Source organism: Vitis riparia, chromosome 19 (assembly GCF_004353265.1).
Source record: "Vitis riparia cultivar Riparia Gloire de Montpellier isolate 1030 chromosome 19, EGFV_Vit.rip_1.0, whole genome shotgun sequence".
In the NCBI taxonomy this organism is placed as follows: domain Eukaryota; kingdom Viridiplantae; phylum Streptophyta; class Magnoliopsida; order Vitales; family Vitaceae; genus Vitis; species Vitis riparia.
This window is the reverse complement of record NC_048449.1, coordinates 24,163,954-24,187,356: the sequence shown is the minus strand read 5'-3', so window position 1 is coordinate 24,187,356 and position 23,403 is coordinate 24,163,954. Positions and strand designations below refer to the sequence as shown.

General features: G+C 36.1%; 1 protein-coding gene across 7 annotated transcripts in view; it reads right to left on the bottom strand.

The window, feature by feature from the left end:
- LOC117908763 (homeobox-DDT domain protein RLT3) overlaps window positions 1-23,184 on the bottom strand; it is a 33,493-nt gene extending 10,309 nt beyond the window's left edge. The window contains exons 1-14 of one of the 7 annotated variants that reach the window (XM_034822473.1): window positions 23,035-23,184; window positions 22,430-22,485; window positions 21,536-21,658; window positions 15,290-15,410; window positions 13,802-14,248; window positions 12,177-12,244; window positions 11,831-12,073; window positions 11,637-11,699; window positions 11,342-11,558; window positions 11,137-11,237; window positions 7,106-7,192; window positions 6,724-6,855; window positions 2,682-2,822; window positions 56-178 (exon numbers count right to left, since the gene is read on the bottom strand). In XM_034822473.1, coding sequence (XP_034678364.1) covers window positions 56-178; window positions 2,682-2,822; window positions 6,724-6,855; window positions 7,106-7,192; window positions 11,137-11,237; window positions 11,342-11,558; window positions 11,637-11,699; window positions 11,831-12,073; window positions 12,177-12,244; window positions 13,802-14,248; window positions 15,290-15,404 — 1,737 coding nt within the window. In that variant the 5' untranslated portion in view covers window positions 15,405-15,410; window positions 21,536-21,658; window positions 22,430-22,485; window positions 23,035-23,184. Of the gene's footprint in view, window positions 1-55; window positions 179-2,681; window positions 2,823-6,723; window positions 6,856-7,105; window positions 7,193-11,136; window positions 11,238-11,341; window positions 11,559-11,636; window positions 11,700-11,830; window positions 12,074-12,176; window positions 12,245-13,801; window positions 14,249-15,289; window positions 15,411-18,019; window positions 19,664-21,535; window positions 21,659-22,429; window positions 22,486-23,034 lie in introns of those variants that run through there. The other 6 variants (XM_034822470.1, XM_034822472.1, XM_034822474.1 and 3 more) reach the window with 6 other exon arrangements.
- Between the last annotated feature and the right edge of the window lie 219 nt (window positions 23,185-23,403).

The following is a 23,403-nucleotide window of genomic DNA, read 5'->3' as shown; positions in this document are numbered from 1 at the left end:
ATTTTTATTACTAATTTCCTTTCCATATAAATGATTACATAATCTAATAGCTTACCTGCACACACCTTGCCAAGTCTGGAACTTTCATACCATTATTTCCTTGATTCGATAAAATACTAAACAGTTCACCCTTCAAAGTACCAGGACGTAAGCCATACTTTACCATAGGATTCAGTTCCTATAAAACACCAACAAGAATAGTTAAATTTTGAGATCCCTATTTCACAAGTAAACAAACATGGGGGCAAGAGGAAAATAAAAAGGAAGCAAACATTTGAGTAAACAATCAACCATCAAGCAAAATGGAACTACTCTTCCTTTCAAGCCTGCTTTCTGATCAGAGCAGCACCATTCCATACTCAATCTTAACATGCATGCATGTACATCCACAATAATTTTTTTTTTTTTTGATAGATTTTATTGTTTTTTTTTTTTTTTTAGATAGGTAAAGAAAAGTCATATTAAAAGTAAAGAGGAGACACCAAAAGCAGTGCCCTTAGAGTATACATGAAGTATACAAAAAATGCCTAAAGGCTCAAACCAGAGGGGGAGGGAGAGAAGCAAAAAACATCACATGTCCTTACTTAGAGCCTAACCAATCAATGAAATTTACAAAAGAAATAGGGTTCATATCTACAGACACCCTAAACGAAAATTGAAATGCATAAACCACTATGACTTTGATGCCACCCAACGAAATTACTTTGAATTGCAGTCACACTCCTTACCCCATTTGGGCTATTTTCACCTCCAGCTCTCCTCTCCTCTCTTCATAATTTCTCCTATTTCTACTTTCCTACTGATTCTAACAGATTTGAGTTTGTTTATTAAATGCCCCATTCCTTCAGTGGCATCAATATTTCCAATGCCCTCAAAAATCAAGGCTTTAGTTTTTCCAAAATCACCAAAATACACTTTCAGAAAGCTTTCATTAACTCGAGCTCTTGCATAAATTCATGCCCTTCCCACCCCCACACCTGGATCTGGTTCCAAAACTCCCTAATATTCTCTCAAAATTTGGATGTTGCAACCATACATCAACAGAATGAAAGGGGTGGGACCCAGATAATCAAGTTAATCTCCATTACAATAGCACGATGAGCAAAGATTGATCTAAGCAACACTTCCAGAATGATATTGGGGAATCCAGGATTACTACGTTGAGATCAACAATCTCTCCAACCATTCACAAACCAGAGTCTATTGCCTCAAGTAAAGACCTTGCTTCTAAAGGAGGATCAACCGACCTAACAATCCTTGATTATTTCATCCAAGGGTTTGCTTCTAGTAACCCTTCAACACTCTGCCACCCCCCTCCTTTCCTCCAATCTTTTTGCATGAATTGGATATCATTGAAACTCACCCCCGTAATATCCGCACCAAATCCCCCAACCTTTAATTGTCATATGGAAATACAAATTTCTTCAGCTTGGATGTGAAGTAGTATTGCCGTATCTTTTTTTTTTTTTTTTTGATAACTTGGAGTAGTATTGCCATATCAAGAAACAGAATTCCTCTTTTTTAGCGTAAGGGCATTTTCTAGAGTTGAACCCAGGATCTGAATTCCAAGATGCATTGTATAAGAGGCTCATAGAGCTGGGGAGAAAAGGAGTGGTGATCCTAATTCAAAGCTGTGAAACAAGAAACCAACCATATAAAATGTGATGATGATAATCAAATACTTGCAGCCCATAATTCTGCTGCAGTGGCTGACCTATGGGGGAGGCAAGGAGGTGGAAGCGGATGTTGGGAGGTGCACTATAGAAGATCCTTCCAAGATTGGGAATTTGAGGAGGTGACTCGGTTTTTGGAACATATTTCTGCAGTAAAGGTTCAAGAAGGGGAGGATTCCTTAGTTTGGAAAATCGATAGGAGGGGAAAGTTTAATGTCAAATTGTATTATAGGTCTTTAAGGGCTGAAAATTGCTTTTTATTTCCAGCCAAAGAGATTTGGGGTTCATATGCCCCTCTTAGAACTCGTTTTTTTGCTTGGGAAGCAGTTTTGGGAAAAAATTTAATAGTAAACATGTTAATAAAGAGGGGTTGGTCCATGGTTCATTGGCGCAACCTTTGTAAAGACGGTGAGGAATCGACAGACCACATTTTGATTCATTGTGGTAAGACAAGGGAGCAATGGACTTTGCTGCTATCATCTTTTGGACTGGTGTGGGTGTTTCTAGCTTCAGTGAGAAATTTGTTTCTGGAATGGAAAGTTAAAGGGGCTAAGGAAGAAGAGGACAGTTTGGAAATTGACACCTATTTGTCTTTTTTGATGTATTTGGGGAGAGCGAAACCGAAGAATGTTCCAAGAGGAAGAGTTGTCAAACCAATGTTTGAGGAACCTCTTTTTTTGTTCTCTTCCAAAGTGGTCTCAATAGTTTTTTGATTTAGACTTTCCCTATTTTCTGAATTTTTTGGGTGATTGGCATGGCTAGCTTTTTATCTCTCTAGGTTTCTTCTTTCTTTTTGCAGCTTTGTTTTGGCTCTTTTCGTATACTGTCTATATACGTAGGGTGCACCTCCTGTTTTGGCGTTTTCTCAATTCAATGTCTTTGTCTATCAAAAAAAAAAATAATAATCAAATACTTGACTCCTGGACTTAAAATGAAACAGAATGCTAATTCAGCTGCAACATTGAGAAGATTAATTGATTAAAATGGTATATGTCCAAATTTGGATACCTTATCAAGGGCTTCCCTCCGCAATGTACCTTTTCTTGAACCAAAACCAGCTGCAACCAAAACTTGACGCAGTATTTCTGTCCATGTTAAAGGATTCAGAGATCTCTTCCAAAACTTCAGCACAAACTCATTTTGTCCAACCTGCCAATTCAGGGGTAAATATCGAGTCCATAACATATAGCAGAATGGTCCCTTTATAGATAAGCACTGATAGTGGATTATAAATATGAAATATATGAAAAAGGCACCATGATACCCATATAAATAAATATCACTCTGCAAAATGCTAAAAATTGTATGATTAAAATCTTCCTAAAAATACCACCTTAATACCCCAGATTTCCTTCAAGAAAATTATCGCATGACCACACAAACCTTCAGCAAAGGGGGACTAATTTTATTGATGACTTTTCTATACAAATCAATAAACCCAACAAAAAGTACATGGATTTTTCAAAAATTATTTGTTGAACACAGGGATGTTAATCATTTGAAAAGATATTGCATGGAAACGTTCTACATATGTTAAATAAAGAACTAGAAAGATACTGATGGTTCAGAAGATACAAAAGGAAAAGAACAACATTCCAAACAAGTAAAAGCAAATATCAGAGGGAAAATTCAGCATCATTAAAAAGGCAAAGTTGCTTTGTCCTAAGAAATTACTACCAAGATGAGGTTCAAACTGAAACATGATTCAATTCTCTAAAATGATACTGAAATCACTTTTTCTTCATCATTTTTGGGTAATTAAGCATTATCATTGTTAGGCATAAATTTCTCTATGTTGCCATTTTCATAAAAATCAACAATTTAACAATCTCGTATACTTCGCAAGATGACAACATAGCACCATATGTATAAAATTTTAGGATTAAAATGCTTGATAATAATTACATGTATAAGACAACCTATGTTACATGGACACTTCAAACTATGTCAAGCACAACAGTCAAACACGACATCGCAAGGTTTGGTCAGGGGATAGTCTCCAACATGCCAATTGATCAAATATGTACCCAACAGGTGTGTCCAACAAAGAAAAAGATGAATGATTCCCAGGTTAATTGTTAGGAACTCACATTAGACATTCTATCTTAGTTACTTGACCTAGGATATAAAACAAGAAAAATGAAAATTAGGTTACTTAGTCATGCTTCCATGTCCTAAGATCTCAGGATCAAATGAATGTAACACCTGGGCAAACACCAACACCCAGCACTTCTACCTAAGTCCATGTAATACAGATGTGACACGTCTTCACATTTGCCAATACTTGTAGGGATGTTCTAGGTGATCAAAACCATATGTCCATGAATCTTACTAGAATGAGGGTGCTGAGATGTATGAGTAAAAGAGAGCTTCTAAATGCTTTCTGGTAATCTTAAGTTGCTTCAAGAATCTTGGGTAGCACATATTAGAAATAATTTAGCAATAGGGGTATTTGTGCAATCACCATCTCTTTCCACTCTCTTCTCTCTCATTCTTCCTGCTACTTCCCCTTCTTTTCATCTCTTCGCTTCTCTTCTTTGCTTTGTTTTCTTCCTCATTGTTGCACATCAACCACATACACCAATTTGGCAAAAAGGAGCATTGTATAGATGTTTATGCCCAATCAGAAGCGCGATATCCTACTAGTGGGAGACTCGATCTGATGGGGGAAAGCCTTTTAAAGTTTATTCAAGGAAGAAAGGGAAGACCTAAGTAAACTTTAAATAAGATTAATATTAATTAGAATTGAATTGGGATTGGTATTTGTTGGAGTCTAATTAGGATTAGCTAGTTGAGTTATAATATAATTAGAATTTGAGTCATGATAGGTTATTAGAGTCTTAGTAAATTTTGGATGTTATAATTAGAATTAGAATCATAATAGGTTATTAGAGTCCTAGTAGACTTTGGATTTCTTAGAGAAGCCTATAAATAGGTTAATCAATGTCAATCAAATGAATGAATTGATGAATAATATTATATCTTCTTTCATTGCAAGGTTGCAACCCTCAATGGTGAGACTCCATTGATTTTCTTCTAGGTGAGACTCCTAGAAGGCCTTAGTAAGACTCTAAGGTTTTCCATCTTTTCTTCATTGTTTCTTCTTTATCTCTATTTCTTATCTTATAATTTTCTCTACCATCAAATTTATTCTTTGTTCTTCTCCTTACACCCTAAAAGTAAAACCCTAGCCCACCTACCCTTGAGTGTAGGCAACCATCCTAGGGTTGTCCTACATCACGATCCCTTATAGCATCCATCATGGATTTGCTTCTAGGTTTCAACCTTATCTACTGTTAGTGGCACCAGTGGATCCTCCTTTCTCAATTATGAAATTACAGTCATTTAAAAAGAATTTTTTTTCCCACAAGAACTTCCAATTTGTTTTTATCAGAATCAAACATTTTACTATCATGGATTAAGTATGTAAAGAGTTGATCTCAATAGCCTATATAGGTTTTTTTCAAGCAAAATGTGACACAATGGTTCTTAGTTTGTTCTTATAAAAGAAAAATCCAACTACAATCTCACAGGCTTAAAGAAGCTTGAAATTTCAAATTATCATAACTCCCCTGACACTCCTTGAGCAGGCCAATCAGCCCACTCTTTTTTCCTAGCCTCACAAGTGCTTTGATTAGATTTCCATCAATTAGTTCCATCTGTCTCCTAACAAATTACTATTTTCAGGGCTTCCTAGCAAAAGAAATCCCTTATCACTCATCTTATTTCTAAATCCCTGATAACTTATATCACAACTAATGATCTTCATGGGCAACAAAAAAACACTAGGGCCAAAGTCCAACATACCCTAAATACCAATCCCCATAATTCAAGCAAGGTCTAGAGTTTGGATATTTAAATTTCTTCCTAGAGTATATGTCCAGCTACATTCTGAATATCTATAGCCTAACCTGAGGGATGTGTTCCATCTGTGGATCTGGTGGGACTGAGGTTCATAGAAAGCAGCAGGAGTCTGACACCTACAATCGCAACCTTTGGCAGGAAGGCCATTTACTGAAGAAAAGAGGATTCTGCAGGACAGTGACCAAAAGGAAGAGGGACCTACTTTGCAGGATTGGTGACAGACCTAGTGACATTTTCCACAGGGATTAGAACTAATAGGTTCCACCATTTTCATAGAGTATAGAACCACCAACATTGATATTAAGAAGAGTAATATAAACCTAACTGGTAAAGAGGAGAGAAAAGGAGTGCAGATAATGATTTCAAGTTCAAAACAAAGAGGGTACCAAGGTCCATTGTAATAAGTATAGAAGAAATTCTCAGGTCTTCATTCTCAGCCAATTGAATTACAGAAACTGGGAGTCCCGCCAAATCAAGGTCCACTGCAATTTCTGTGGATTTAGGAGGCAATAACTGGATTGTTGAAGGCACACTTTGGAGAGAGTTCAAGCCAGCATTATCCCAAAAAGGATCCTGCTTCTAGGCCAACGACTGGCCTGGGACCAACCAGTATCCATCCTTGATGGGCATTAGTCCTCACGTCATCCTCTGTGATCAAAGCAAAAGTGAGGTATGCCTCATGCTGCAAAACGTGCAGAGGCTCCTTACTTCCACCATCAGACATGCCCACACGAATATCATAGCTCTCCTTTTTCACAAAACCAGGCCTTCCTTAACCCAATCATTATCCCTAAAATCCTTGCTTTAGAACATAGACCCAAACCTTACCTTTCTTTGGCACCCAGAAACTCTATATTTACCTTGCTGTCCAGATTCTACAGCAAACATTTGCTCTCAATTCTAGCCAACAAACCACATTAATATGTAATCTTTATAATTCTTAACCGATCCATAAACCAAAATTCCATACTATCCAAGAAACTCTACATTTACCTTCTGTCCAGATTATTAAGCAAACATTTCCTATCTATTCCAGCCCATAAGCCATATATAATCCTTAAACAATTCATAAACCAAAATTCCACCTCCCCCTCCATAAATCCTAAAATTGGAAACCATGACCACCTATTTAATTACAGGCAACTAATTCAAAGGTTTCCCAAGATCAAACATCCATTATACTCACCGATTGAAGTAACCCAAGAAACTTGCAGTTTTTAATCACATGAGGGAGAAATCCACTGCTCAGCTCTGTTTCCACATCAGACAAAAGAAGGTTGAGAAGGGCCAGATGAACTTTTCCAAGCAACAAAGAATCCTGAAAGCAGCATACAGAGAAAAGAAACATTAATATTGTGCAATTTTATTTATTTATTTATTTTTTTGATAGGTCAATTTTTATCCTCATTGGAACTTGAACCTAGAACCTCCCACAAACCCTCCCATCCCTTTACCACTTGAGCTGGACCTCAAAGGCTGGTACTGTGCAATCTAAATGTCATTCAGATAAAAAACACAACAAGCTATAATCAAGATCCCATAAAGACGAATCAAAGATAAGAACCAACCTCATCATGAAATGCTTGAGCAAATTCATCAAGGGTAAAGGGGCATACATCAACTACAACAGAGTAAGTATATAGAAAATGAAGGACCTGTCAAAGGAAATCAACCCATGCTTCAGCATCTGATAACTCAATAGAATGTGAAAAAAATAAACACAATATAAATAAATAAATATATATATATATATATATATATACATATTATAACCATTGACTCCAATTCAGAATCTATACAGTACAATAGGAGAGTGCATTAGTACTCCAGGTTTTGGCATTACAAGCACCCCCTTCTGTTAGGTTCTTGTCTGCAAAATGTCTTACATTTTTATAATCAAAAACAAAAAATAAAAATGTTAAAAATAAAGCTTATTGGCTAGTTAACATTCACATATATAAGACTTGGTAATATCACAAAAATAGTTTCCACGTAATGATTGTGAGTTAATACCTAAGGTGTTTGGCAATTATTTAACAAACTTAAGAGTAATGCAGTCATGGAATAAACTGCCTTCCGTTCTCCCTTTATCCTCAAAGATCCTATTGTTTCTCTCTTGCCATACCATCCAAATCGAAGTAAGGCAAGCGATTTGCCAAAGTCTCTTGCCTCTTAATGAGTTCCCCAAGCCTTTAAAAGCAATAACCAACATGTCCTCAAAACTCCTTGGAGGGACCCAAACCAACCCTGCTAGATTGAACAACTTGTGCCAAAGTCCAATGGTAACAGGACAATGAAGAAAAAGGTGGTCAATCGACTCTCCATTTCCTTTGCAAAGCATGCACCATTGAGGACAGAGGGATTTGTAGGGTCTTCTCAATTGCAACTTATCATTGGTGTTTACCTTCCCATGTGCTACTAACCAAGCAATGGCCTTAACCTTTGAAGGGGCTTTTGAACTCCACAAAAACTTGGCCGAAAGGAACAATATAGGATTTGAGACTTTTGACAAGGCCAAGAAAAAAGATTTCACTGAAAACAAGTCTGACGATGACAAAGACCACGCTCTTGAATCTGCCAAAGGAGAGAAAAGCACAGAACTAAGGGATGACATTAATATCTAAAGGAGATCAATTTCTGAATCAGTAAGATTGCGGCGAAAATTAAAATTCCAAGACAGTGGAAAGGAATTGCCAAGGACATTTGAGACAGTGAGGTTTTTTACAGAAATAACTCTATAAAGATCAGCAAATTGAGAGCACAAAGTTTGGTTACCCCACCAAAGATCTTCCCAAAAACAAATTCTCTCCCCATTGCCCACCACTAGGCGGACAAAAGGGGAAAAAACCTAGAAAACTTGAGCAATAGCCTTTCAAGGACATCTGTGTGACCATTTAACCACCATGTTGGCGTCTCATCCATTAGGATGTGTCCCATATATACTCGCAATAACCTTATGCCAAAGACCACTCCTTTCTCTAGGGAACCTCCAAAGCCATTTCCCTAAGAGAGCAATATTTCTCAGAGAAGTCTTCCCAAAACCCAAACCTCCCAACTCTTTTGGTCTGCTAACAACATCCCATCTGATAAGATGATCTTTCTTCCCTTCCCCCGTCCCAGACCAAAGAAAATCTCTTTACATCTTCTCAATCTTTGAAGCCATTGATGCTGGGATTTTAAAGAGGGAGAAGAAGTAGCTAGGGATATGAGACAGACAAGACTGAATTGAAGTAATCCTCCCTCCCAAAGACAAAAAGGCCTTTTTCCAACTATCCAACCTCCTCAAAATTCTCTCAACCACCGGATCCCAAAAGCATATTGTCTTTGGGTTCCCTCCCAATGGAAGGCCTAAATAAGACAAAGGCCACTCTGACGCTCTGCAATCCAAAACCGAGGCCAAACTAGACAACAGCTCCTACCTAGTGTTAATACCTGAAATGATGTTTTTTCTAAGTTGATTTTTAAACCAGATACTTGCCCAAAAACCAAAAGGATAATCTTGAGGTTTTGAAGATGTTCCGTAGAGGCTTTAGAGAAAAAGATGGTGTCATCTGCAAACTGTAACAAAGACACTCTAATCCTATCCCACCCCACAAAGAAACCCTAAGTTAGCCTAGTTTCCTCTGCTCTGATCATCAACCTACTTAGAACATCTGCCACTAAAGTAAAAAGGAAAGGAAAAAGGGGGTCACCTTGTCTCAAACCTCTAGAGGCCTTAACCCAACCCTTTGCATTCCCATTAACTAGGATTGCAAAACTTGATGAAGACAAACAACCCCTTATCCAAGATCTCCATTTCTGGCTAAACCCCTTCCTTTGTAGCACATGATCTAAAAACTCCCAATCCACATGATCATAGGCCTTCTCAAAATCGATTTTAAAGACTACCCCTTCCTCCCCTGACCTTCTTTTCTCATCCACCACTTCATTGGCTATCAACACAACATCAAGAATGTGTCTCCCTTCAACAAAGGCTCCTTGAGAGCCAGAGATTGTTTCATGAAGACTTTGCGTAAACGCCCTGATAAGACCTTAGCAATTATCTTATATAAACTTGTAAACGCCCTGACAAAACTCTTAGTCCTGACATTTGTATGTTGTGTATGAAGTATGGAGAATCAGCAGATCATCTTTTCTTACATTGTTCTTTGACAATGGGGTTGTGGCACAGATTATTTCAGTTAGCCAAGATGGATTGGGTTCTCCCAAGAAACGTTTCCGACATGATGTCCATCAATTTTAAAGATTTTGGAAAATCCAAGAGAGGCATGGTTTTGTGGCAAACTGCGTGCATTGCTTTAATTTAGGTTGTGTGGCGAGAAAGAAATGCTAGAATATTTGAGGATGCATTGTTTTAATTTAGGTTGTGTGGCGAGAAAGAAATACTAGGATATTTGAGGATAAAGCTATGAATTCAGAGAATCTATGGGATTCCATTCACTTCCTTGCTTCTTTTTGGGTTTTTTGCTCCATGGTTTTTAAGGGCATTCCCCTTAATGTGTTACAACTAGATTGGCTAGCAGTGTGTAGCTCCAATAGGATGGTCTAGCTAAGAGAGATTGTTCGTTGTTTTTACCTTTTAGCTTCTTGTTTTTGTATTCTTATTGTTTAGATTTCTTTGGTGGGAGGATTCCTCATCCTTCTTTTGTACTTCTTAATTCTATCAATATATTTCTTTGTTGTTTCCTATCAAAAAAAAAAAAATCAGTTACACATATCTAACACATAGACACCAATTAAAAATGACCGCATTCACATATTGCAAAATGTAGTGAATAAGAGAAACTAGTTTTCTAAGCTACTAATCTGACTTTGATGTCAATTCCATTCATGAATTAAGAAGACACAACAATTAAGTTGTATGCAGAGGTATTTGATTTTCCCATAAGATATGTTCCATATTTCATAAGATGAATATTTTTTTCAAGTTATCTGGGAGATTATGGCTATCCAACCCCTTAAAATTCCTCCAGCAACTCTTTCTTCAAGTAGCTTGTACATGCCTCACTACACTGCACTACACACATGCGTACAAAAAAATAAAAAAATAAAAAAAATCACACTGGCATTCAAAAACATTGAACACAACTGTAAAACTCCTATTTTCAACTTACACATATAAGTTCATACTAATATTCAAAAGCATCAGGAAAACAACCATAAAGCTCCTATTCTCCACTTGAATTGACAGAATAAGGATGGTTGTTTTTTACCAGATGTCGATTTCTTTCATTACCTGCCCAACTGAAATTCCTTCACAATCAAATGACACAAAATTAAAAACCATGCTCAAAACAACTGGTTCAGAGTTCAGGTGATAATTCTCCAACACAAGAAAGGGTACATATTTTGTAGGAGCTAGGGTATTGAATTCTTTGACACTAAATGCATCTGAACTTCAAGAAAAGGGGTAAGCTCAGTTGATGCAAATTGCATTTAGATATAAACTTGAGCCTTTTTTTTAAGATTAATAATGAAATTAACAATAACTAAGAAACTTGAACATGGGAAAAGAAAATACATAATCATCATTTAAGTAAGATTATCTTGAACTTTCAGAAGTGAAAAACATGATGCCCAATTTCAGGCTCCTATTCACCTTGAACATTTTCTTGACAAGCTCTGGAGAAGAATCCCAAGGTTGCATACAGAACGGTTGCTTCATCTTAACAGCATTGGGAGGAAATTTGGCCAGCAAATCTGAACATGACAACCTCCAGGTCATTGTCGTTATGGGTGTAAAAGAAACTCAATATGACGTAAGGGGGTCATCAGGAATTTAAAATACAACAAATGAAACCAACCTTTGCAAAGTGAACAGCCATGTAGTCCATTGGTAGCAAAATGAGCAGAGCATGTCACAGGATTTGGTCCTGCCTGAGATTCTTGAAGCTCCAGCTCCTCATCATCCATCAGCATTGCAAACTGATCAAGGCGTTCTTGAGATTTCCCTTCTTCTAGAGCAAGTTCACATTTCTCTTTATTTGGCTTCTTCTGATTCACATCTTTATTACATTCCACCTGAAATATAACAAGCAGAATTTGAGCAACTACAAATATTAACCTAAACATACACATGAATAACTAGATTACATGTACCTTTCCCCTTTTTCTTGAAGGCTTCTTTTTATCATTCAATTTACCACCTACACTTTTCCATTTCTGAAAAAAAAAAAAATTCACATCAGCCTACTACCAGAAGCAGTGGTAATAGTACATGTTTGCTCAACTATCGATTGGAACAAACACACAAATTTTAAGGAAAGTCACAAAAAGTTGATTGGATGACTTACAGTAACGGATGACTGTTTTCGTGGCTTTTTCTTTTTTATTAGTGACTTTCTTAGTATAGAAGTTGAAGTTGGAGATACAGCAGCAACTTGTCCATCAGCAAAATCAATGCCAGTAGGAAAATCTCCAGCACCGGGATTTGTTGCCCTCCAGACTGTCATCAAACCTTTTCCAATACCGTGTATTTTTGCTGGAGCACTCTTATTATTGCAAAACTGCTGGTGTAAAACAGCAGGCTTGGACACCTAAAAGTTTACATGTAAAATGAATGTGAAAGTCAGAGTCAGGGGAATGAAAGGAACTCCATAGATGATGCTAATTTATGGAAGATGCCAGCTAAAAACATACTACCACCACCTTTCTCCTTTTGGAAGATGTTTGGTTCTCTTGGCAAGTACGATGGGAGTTTCTGGAATCTGGACATTCAAAACAACATGAGCTCACTAAAATCTGAAGCTATTCAAATATAGAGTATGACAGTTCTATGTAAGGACTTAAAAAAAGTGATTAAGAAAAAAAAACAACATAAACAACCTTAAAACACATGCATGATGGTGATATATATCATTTTAGAAGTACTTCCTTTTGAACACAACAGTGAAATGGAAAGAACTCCCAAGCAATCATTGCTACAGTCCCATTAACCAAAAAGTTCATAGTGGAAGGCCTGGCCCATGGAGCTATAGCTCAACAGCAGTGCTCTCTAGCAAGAACCAGAGGTCCCACATTTGACCTTCCCAATATTTAAGTGGTAAAGGGGTGGGCCCATTGTTTCGCTGGAAGTCAGGATAAATGTCTTGCTACCAGAGTGGATTTCCTATTATAAAAAGAAATTAAAAAATAAAAATAAATAAAAAATCATAGTGTGGGTGCTCCTAGAGGCAGGGTGCTCTGGCAGGTGGTTTGCCTTACTTTGCTTTGAATAATTGGCAGGATTGGATCATGGATTTTGAGGATATATTAAGGACCAAGGAGCCTATTTGGAACTTGGTATATTTATATTCCTCTTTGGGCCTCTAACTCAACAACCATAGCGTGTTCTCCTTCAAGCTTCCTACAACTTGATTGGAATGTGGTCTGCAGGCCTAAAAGGTGATCCAGTGTAGATTCCACCTTCAATGGATCTACTTAACCTATATTTTGATGGATGTGTCTTGCATAGCCTAGGACAGGTTAGGATTGGAGGTGTGACTAGAGGTCATCGTGGTTCATTATTAAGAACTGTCTTAAAAGCAACAAGAAAGGATTTAGCCATGGAGGTAGAAATCTTCACACTTTTGGAGGGCTTACTGCAAGCCAGGCTTTGGATCTCTCTAATTTATGGGGGGATGGGGATTCTGCTACTGCAGTCTCTTCAGCTTCCAAATCAGAGAGAGGTCAAAGTATAGGTGGCTTCGCCAAATTCAAAATGTTGCTAGTACCTCATATTGCTCCCTTTCTTGGGCTCCATGTTCAGCCAATTATGTAGCAGATCAGTTAATGAAAGGGCAGCTAAGTAGCCGGTTTCTTTTGTTGGGGATTTTTTAACCCAAGTTGTGTAGTAGGTTCATTGACTAGTACAAGTTTTTGTAACTTCCTTGAGCTCGTTTTGTTTTTCCTCCTTGCAGAAAGGCCTTTTGTTATCCTTTTAATCAGTTGGTGTAAATTTTCAAAGGGTCTTCTCATCTTCATTATATTTACAAATTCATATCAATCAATGACTCATTAAAAAAGTTCAAAGTAAGAAGTCAAGAAGATTAACTACAAGTATTTTCATTCATTTCCTTGAGCTCAAAAAAGATTGAGCAGTTGAATAACAACATTGCATTGCCTCCATAGATAGAGCACTGTTGAGAAGCTAGTTCACAAACACCAGAAACTCACAAGAAGATGTGCAATGAACAATTCATCAATTTTAATAAAGTAATCCTTTAACAGAAACTACAAAATATAAGTTAGTAAAGAAACAGAAGAGTGAAAGTGCCACAACATACCTGTACAATGGCAAAATGAACTAGAAGGTAGAGAATCAAACTCCACACCAAGGGGGGGACCATCCTTTCGGAACACCTTCTTCAGTATGTAATCTGTAGTTGATAAGTCTTCATTCAAAATTTTCCCTCTCTCAACAGCCCTAGAGTCAGGATTGCGAAAACAATGCCAATGGTGAGCCCCAAGGCATGCCCTGTTGTATGTTGAAGATGAAGACATGTTTCCTCTACAATGAGCTGCCAAGCCAACTCGCCTAATTATCTTTTTTGCAGCTACAACTCCAATCCCATTTTTTGCCCTAACAAGTTTCTTACTTGATGATACTCCCATACCATTTTCATTTTTCTCTTTTCTTCTCCTCTCAAAAAACCATCCCCTGACCTGCTTGTATGTCAATCCTAAAGCCGCAGCATAATCTTTCATAACCCTTTGTGTGGGATAGTTATCCTCTGCATCACCCAAAATCATGTTAGAACAATGGACAAAATACAGCTCTCTTGTTTCAACCAAAAACAATTTTCTAAGTGAAATTTTTAATGTTTTCTTTTCTGCAAAGCTCCATTTATGTCCATGTATATTATGAGGGTTTGAGAAATGTTATTACATTTCTTTAATAGGTTTTTTTTTCTTTAAATAAAACTTTCTCTAGAATGAGATGTTGAATCAAGTACAGGCTAAAAGAGAGAAAAGCTGTCTTTGTCCACCAATTAATTACCTCCCAGCTATATGACTTATGTCACCATAACAACATGAAAAGAACAGGTGAACCAGCATTACTTTAACAAAGGATTCATAAAAATTGTATAGACAAATGTTGAAAGCAAGAAAAATAAGCTCTAGTTGGATTATGAAAAGTACAAGGGAAAAAATAAGTAGAAAAAGATAAGAATGAATCAAAAGTGCAGGAAAGCAAACAAGATCTAACTCAGAGAGTAAACTATGATTTCTAAACTCAAATAAGTTTTTTCTTCCTTCCCTCTCCAATGTTATTCATCTTTTATATAATGATTAAAGAATTTGCTGGTATATATGTTATTAAATCATTTCCATTATATTTTATTTCATATTTTCCATGACAAACCAAACAAGTGAATTAAATTATTTATTCCTATTTTTTTCATTTCCCAAGATCCAAATGAAGCTTAATATCCATTTAGATATCAAAAAGTACAAAGGAAAGGAAAAGAGAAAATTAAGAAAAGCAGAAAGAAAGTGACATATGTTTGAATGCAATAAATTTATCCCCAATTCTTTTCCAATTTTATTCTATTTTTAAATAGAAAACAGTGAATTTGAAATGTATATGTTTTGCAATAGTTTTCATTATATTTCATTTTCCTGAACATTTTCCATAAACAAACCAAAGAACAAAGTTGAGATCCCTTCCCATTTTCTTTTTCCTTAGTACTTTCCAAGATCCAAACTAAGCCTGAGAAGGATTCATCGACACAAAGGGAATGAATTAAAGATAGAACAGGAGAGAACCTCACCCGAATACAAGCTCTCGAGAGTTTTAAGCTGGAGGGGAGTCTTCCTCCTAATACTGTTTGTATTAGTATTAATTGTTCCATGATCTTCAATAATTGCAACCTCATTTGTCCCCATAGAGTCCTGACAACGTCATTTTCAATAATAAGCCATAAAAAATTTAATTTAAAAAAACACAAGAATTACACTTCATGTAAAAGCCTACACAGAGTTGGAGATAAAGTAATTTAGGGTCTTTAGGCTCTCTCTCCTACCGAAGACAATAGTTGTTACAGTACTGAAAATAAAATCTTTTTTTCAATTTCGGAGCCAGAAATTAAGGGCTTGTTTGAAAACTATTTTTCAAAACAATTTTATATTCTTTAGAACAGAAAGCAGTTTTTAAACTTAGAAAACACCTTTGATAAAATTTTGGCAGAAAACAGATTTTTTGAGAATTTGTTCTGAAAATAGGTTGTTTTCTAGAACAAATTTCTGAGGTGTTTTCAATTGATTTTTATAAAGCATTCTTAGTAACAATTGAAGAAATGGAGAATATTTTGAAAACTTTTACATTACACATAAGTTTACTGTTAACTTTATCAAGAATAAGCCAAGAAAATTGTTTTCCATACTTGATTTCCCAAACAAAATTTTGTTCTTGAAAGCAAGTGAGAACTGTTTTCAATAATTGTTCTCAAAAAATGTTTTTTAAGAACTATTTTTGAAAATATTGTGAAACAGGCCCTAAAATAGTTTTTTTTAGAATCAAACATGGAAATGGCAGTACCAGAAATGAAAATGGTTTTTTCTATACAGGACATAAATGAATTTTCACTGGAACAAACAGTCTTCTTTTTTAAGAACCAGACATGGAAATGATTTTTTTCAGAACAAGAAATGAAGTAGATTTTCAGACCCAAAAGTGGAAATGCTCTTTTCAAAATAAGAAATGAACTTTCAGAACTGAAAGTAAAAATGATTTTTTATAATAAGAAATTAAAAAATGAATTTTTTTTCTCAAAACAGGGCATGAAATAAATCTTTCATAACAAAAACTAAAAATCATCTTTTCAGAATGAAAAATGAGAATGGCTGTTTCAGAATTGGAAATAAAATTAGAAAATTTTGAATTACCACAAATGGAGTCAAATATTTGTTTCTGAACTATTTTCAATTGCCAAAGTGCTTGCATTTCTAAAACATAAAAAAGACTTCCACACAAAATCGATTCCATTTTTGTTCCAACCAATTTTTGTCAAATATCGAGAACTGAATACTAAAAATAATTTTTCACTGTACATGAGCGCACTCAGAAAACATAAAACAGTTTTCTAAGTTAAAAAGCATGTTTCATAATTTTTTTATTGAAAATAGTTTTCAGAGAATTTGCTTTGAAAGCAGGATATTTTTGCCGATAAATTTGAGGTGTTTTCAGACATTTTTGTAAAGTGTTCTAAAAAACAATTAGAAAAACACAAAGAATGGGTAGGGAATTTTCGTATTGTACATGAGTGTACAGTCCTTTCACAAAGAATAAGCCAAAAAAAATTGTTTTTCATATTTGAGTTCCTAAACAGAATTTTATTCCTAATAACAATTGAGAACTAGTTTTAAGGACTGTTCTCAAAATCTTATTTTTGGGAATTCAGAATTGTTTTAAATGGAAACACACTTCCATTTCCAAAAACAAGCTCCAATTATCATTCAACATTTCTCAACCTACATTGAAAAATTGAAGAAAAACACGGTCATTTCAGACTTCAAAAAAGAACTTCAGGCAGAAAAATTTTAAAAGTTCTAAAAAGAATGTAAAAACAATCCAGTTTCAGGAAAATGCATTGCTTTGAGTTTATCTAGTATTTTTCCAACAACATAACCAATTGAGAGATAAAACAAAATGTGAAAACCGACATATGATACATCAAAGCAACTCACATGAAGAGGTAGTGAGCATATCTCTCAGTTTTGTTTTTTTTTTTTTGTTTCCAAAAACAAAAGATGTATTTATTAAGAGCTCATTTGACAGTGATTCTAGGAGACGCCTCTAACATTTCTAATATTTGAATTTTTTTATCAAAAGAGTTGTTTTCAAGTGTTGTAAAGGTTAGAAGCGCGTTTTAGAATCACTGTCAAATGGGCTCTATGGCTCAATTGTATTTCATTTCACATAAACTCACCTCCATTTGCAAAATTGAATTCTTGCAAAAATTCTTCTAAAAGAATTTCAGATTTGCCTTTTTCTTTTTTTTTTTGAGAATTTATATTTTGCATCCACCTAATCAATCTATACATCCATCCTATTTACATATCCACTTTAAAACATTAATCTTATTAACACAACCACCTGAAATCTCACTTCACATAAACTCACCTCCATTTGCAAAATTGAATTTCCTAAACTGAAAAATTTTCAGCAAAAATTCTTCTTAAAGAATTTCAGATTTTTTTTTTTTGAGAATTTATATTTGCATCCACTTAATCACTTTACACATCCACCCTATCTACATATCCACTTTAAAACATTACTCTTATTAACACTGTTAAATATAATGTATTTATAGTGTACAATCTTTCTTTCCTTTCTTAATATAGGTCACATATATGGTAGTTAGTTCAACCTAGCCTTGTATATATATTTCTCTAATGTAAAAAGTTAATCATTTTTTAATGAGAATTAAGGTTCTCTCTCTCTCTCTCTCTTTCAACATGGTATCAGAGCCAAGGGAGAAAGCTTTATTATTTCGGTTTACCCGTGTAATTAATTCTGGGAATCCGTCCAGTGACAGTGTTTCATTCCGATCACCTTTTCCATCTCCCAAAGCTTTCCGGTCAGCCATATCGTGGTCAGAAAACCCTCATCACCGTCAACATTTTTCTGGCAATATTTTCCGACACCGACCACATCATCAAGAGCGCAAAGAGGAGATCTGCAACTTTTCTCAGAGCACTGGAGCCAAAAACCGATCCACACGCCATTTTTCTCCGGCAGCCTGAATCCCACGCGCCTACGCGTGGCCACTTTCTGGTGCCGAGCTTCTACCAATAGGCTCGTCCGGCGCTGTCTTGCACTTCTAAGCCTCTGTCAGTCCTCTCCAAACCCTGCTTCTCCATTTTTTTGGCATTTCAGCCTCCGCGGGTCTTCTTTCAGCCTCCGACGGCAGCTTCCTTCCTTGGCTGAGACCTGTGCGTGCCTTGGGAAGGCCTCTTCTTCATCTCCAGTCACTTTTCTCCTTCGTTTGGGTCCCGACATACCAGCTTCTTCTTCCACAGTTGTGATCCGACCTCCCTTTAGGGCTCTCTTCGATCCAAACGTGATTCAATCTCAGGTGAAATGGATATGGCAACTAAAAATCCTATTTTTACATTCGTCATCTCTGGATCTCCTACTATCACATCAGAAAAATTGATTGGTAGTGAGAATTATCTCTCCTGGTCAGTGTCCGTGTAACTCTGGTTTATGGGACAAGGTTATGAGGATCATCTTGTTACACCTGAGGATGTTATACCTGATGTTAACAAAGTGCAATGGAAGAAAATCGATGCACAATTATGCAGCGTATTATTACAATCTGTTGATCCCAAAAGTTTACATCATCTTCGTGCCTACAAAACCTACTTTAAATTTTAGACTCAAACTAAAGGATTATACACGAATGATATTCAACGATTTTATAAGGTGGTTTCTGATATTGTTCATGTGAGACGGCAGGACATAGATCTGTCTACTTATATTGGCCGGATTGCGTCTCTTAAAGAGGAGTTCTTAACTTTGATGCCCTTCACTAATGGTGCTGAAGCTCAACAAATACAGACTGACAAGTTCTTTATGGTGTTAACCCTCATTGGCCTCCGTCCAGATCTTGACTCTGTCCGAGATCAGATTCTTGCTAGTCCATCAGTACCATCATTGGATGATGTGTTCGCTCGTCTCTTACGCCTCTCCTCTACTCAGACCTTGTCAACTGATGGTCCTTCAGATTCATCTGTGTTAGCCTCTCAGACTAACTCTCGAGGAGGACGTAGTGGCAATCAGGGTTGAGGACAACGTCCTCAGTGCACCTATTGTAATAAGCTTTGTCACACTCGAGATCGTTGCTATCAATTACATAGACGGCCTCCTCGCACTGCCCACATTGCTCAGTCATCCGATCCTTTGCTATCTCGACCTAACTCCGCTACGAGCTCCACATCTCAGAGTATCACCCTTAGTAGTAGTGATTATGATGCCTATCTCCGATATCAGACAGTCACATCAGGTTCTGTTTCCTAGACCAATAATGTCTCTGTCTACTTTACTCAGTCTCCTTCTCTTGGCCCATGGATTCTAGATTCTGGAGCATCTGATCATATCTCTGGTAATAAACACATTTTCTCCTCTATTACTACTACCTCTGCCTTACCTACTATTACTTTAGCTAATGGTTCCCAAACTATGGCTAAAGGTATTGGTTTGGTTCATCATCTCCCTTCCCTACCTCTCCATTTTGTCCTTTATGCCCCTGAGTGTCCTTTTAATCTTATTTCCATCAGCAAAATAACTCGCACTCTTAATTGTTCTATCACTTTTTCTGATAAATCTGTGATCTTGTAGGACCGGAGTACGGGGAAGACGATCGGCATAGGATGTGAGTCTCAGGGCCTCTATCACCTTACATCACCTTCATCTCCTGCAGCTTACATTTCCACCAATGCTCCTCTTCTCATTCACAATCGTCTGGGTCATCCTAGTCTCTCCAAGTTCCAGAAGATGGTCCCTCATTTTTCCACTTTGTCGTCACTTGCGTGTGAGTCGTGTCAGCTTGGGAAACATACTCGTGTTTCGTTCCCAAAGCATTTGAATAATCGGGTAAAGTCTCCTATTGAACTTGTCCACACTGATATTTGGGGTCCATGTCGGACCGCGTCTACTTTAGGATTTCAATATTTTGTCACTCTCATTGATGACTATTCAAGATGTACTTGGTTATTTTAATGAAAAATCGAGTTGAGTTATTCTCTATTTTCCAGAAATTTTATGTTGAAATCCAAACACAATTCAATGTTTCTATTCGAGTGTTACGCAGTGACACTGCTTGGGAATATTTTTCTACACCCTTTACTTCTTTTATGTCCCAACATGGGATCCTCCATCAGTCATCTTGTGCTCATACTCCTCAACAAAATGGGGTTACTGAACGTAAAAATCGACATCTTGTTGAGACAGCTCATACCTTCCTTCTCCATAATCATGTTCCTTTTCGTTTTTGGGGGGATGCTGTTCTTACAGCCTGTTACTTGATTAATCGTATGCCCTCATCTATATTACATGACCAAATCCCTCATTCCCTCCTTTTTCCTACCCAACCTCTTTATTTCCTTCCTCCCCGTGTCTTTGGTTGTACTTGTTTTGTTCATACTCTCACACCTGGACAAGACAAGCTTTCCGCCAAGGCTACGAAATGCATCTTCTTGGGATACTCTCGACTTCAGAAGGGCTATCGTTGTTATTCCCCTGACACTCATCGTTATTTTCTCTCCGCTAATATCACCTTCTTTGAGGACTTTCCATTCTTCTCATCATCTGAATCTCTTCCCATTTTTGAAGTATTGCCATTTTTTAGAATTAAGGTTTTCTCTCTCTCTCTCTCTCTCTCTCTCTCTCTCAACAAACACATCTACCTAAAAATTTTAAATGTACCTAAAATACCATCTTCATTCTTCTCTTCCAAACCAACCTTCATCTTCTTTCTTCTCTCATTTTTTTTTCTTCTCAACAACAAACCCTAAGGCAAAATCCTTTCTCCAAAGCTTATTAGTTAATAAAAAGGTATTTGAGACAAGTTTGAAGTTAATTCCAACATTTTTTATACAATTTTTTTAATTCACACAACAATATTATGTTTTTACATAAATATGTTTTAAAGCTTATGATTTATGTAAATTTTGACAAAAATTTGTTGTAAAGATAGTTAAAAAAACAGTTAGGAATAATATAGAAGTGTTTTAGAAGTAATAAATTTTGCAAAGGTGGAAGAAAAATGGGGAAAAAACGATTTTGTGGTGTCCAAAAGTATAGTTCTAGACAATGTTAATCCGTCCTATCTTGCATTTAACTTTAAGGTATTTTAGTTATTTCATTAGGGGGCCATTTTAGTCCCTACAAAAATCTTAATTTGGGTGGATGTGGAGAGAGCTTTGGTGGATGCAAATATAAATATTTTTATAAGCAAACAGAATTTTTGAAATCAATTTTGAGAAAAAAAAAATCAAATTCAATAATTTCATACCCTAAATGACAAGTTTCAGTGTATTTTCTCCAGAAAAACACACCTCCATTTCGAAAACCACACTTACACTCGAAATTCAAGCTCCAATCATCGTCCAGTATTTCTTAACCTCAACAAAAGTCTCTGAAAATAATTTGGGAAAAAAGAATCAAAGAAAAATTAGTATTTCAGACCTTTAACAAGAAATTTCAGAACATATAACATTAAAAAAAATTAATTCTTTTCTTTTATATAGGTTACATTAAAAAATATTAATTCAAAAAATGATTTTCAGGAAATAGTTTCCAAAACAAATTCATCTTTATTTCTCCTAGTTTTTCCTCCAAACAAACATGTCTAACTGAGAGGCAGAGACAACAGAGAATAAATAAACTCCACAGAGCAAAATTCTTCCACAGTTGTATCTGCCTCCACAGGACCATTCCTCCATCTCAAAAAACACACCAACCTCCAATTACAGGGGAAAAAAAAAATTCACCACAAAATCTTCAGGAAAAAAAAAAAAAAAACAAATCAGAAAACAATTTTGAACAGAATAAATTCAGTAATTTCAGATTTTCAGGAAAAATTTCAGACAGAAATTCAAAAAAAAAAAAAAAAAAGCAATGAAATTCTGTTGTAGAAAAATGCAAATAAAGGTGTTGAAGAAAGAACTAATCAGAAAAATATATATATATATATATATATATATATATATATATATTCTGTTGTTTGGGTCGTTCTCAGTTTTCAATTTTCCAAGTGCATTGTATTTTTAAAAATGAAAAACACCTCTACAAGTGATTATTGTGAGGATATGTTCCAAACGATTATCCGGTTATTGGTTGAACAACATTAAAAATTGAGAGACAACGGAAACAGATAGATGGTAAAAAAGAAAACGAAGAAACCCACCTCTTCTCAGTCGTATCTGCCTCCACAGAAACTCGCCTCCATTTCAAAAACCACACCTACACACAAAACCACGCTCCAATCATCACCCACTGGAAAATTTTCACCAAAAGAACTTAAAAATCACGTAAATTCAGTAGTTTCAGACATTCAATGAGAAATTTCAGAACAAAAAAGGCAAATGAAAAAAAAATGAACATTTGGCAAAATGATCCATTTCCAGGAAATTGTTTGCAATCATAAATTCATCTTCATTTCATCACTGTTCCTCCACCAACAAGCGCAATTAAGAAACAGAGAAAACAGAGAACGAAACTCAACTAACAAGAAAACAAGGCAACTCAACAAAGTAAGCTTCTGTCTCAGCTGTATCCGCCTCCACACAAACCACACCTCCATTCCATAAACACGCCAACAACCTTCTATGACAGTGAAGAAAAATTTCTCCAAAAAAATTTCAGAAAACAATTTTGACAAAACAAATTCTGATACTTCACACTTCCAACACCAATTCCAGAAGAATAAAATAAAATGAAACTTTTCAGAAAAAAAAAATCCAAAAAAAATAGCAAAACTGTGAAGATGAAAATGCAAATTGAAGAGAGTACCTGGTCCGAGTGTAGGAGAAGAGAGATAAGAGAGAAGTATCGAAGACGAGAGAGATTAAGATTGAGAGATAGAGATAGAGATTGAGGATTGAGGATTGAGGATTGTTTCGAACTTCACAGATGTTATGGGGATGTGTTGATAACTTAGATATTTTCTCTCTGGTTCTTCTAGTGAAACTGAGGAGGGCTTAGGGTTTATAGGACATGTAATATGGTGTGTGTGCGGCTCACCCTAGCTATGGTGGGACCTATTTCTGTTTCCTTTAAATGGGTCGGTATTTTGGCGGCCCACCCAGAATACCATTCATAATGCCCAGCCCAATGCCCATTCAGATTTTTCTTAAGAGGCTTGTGCAATTTTGAATAATT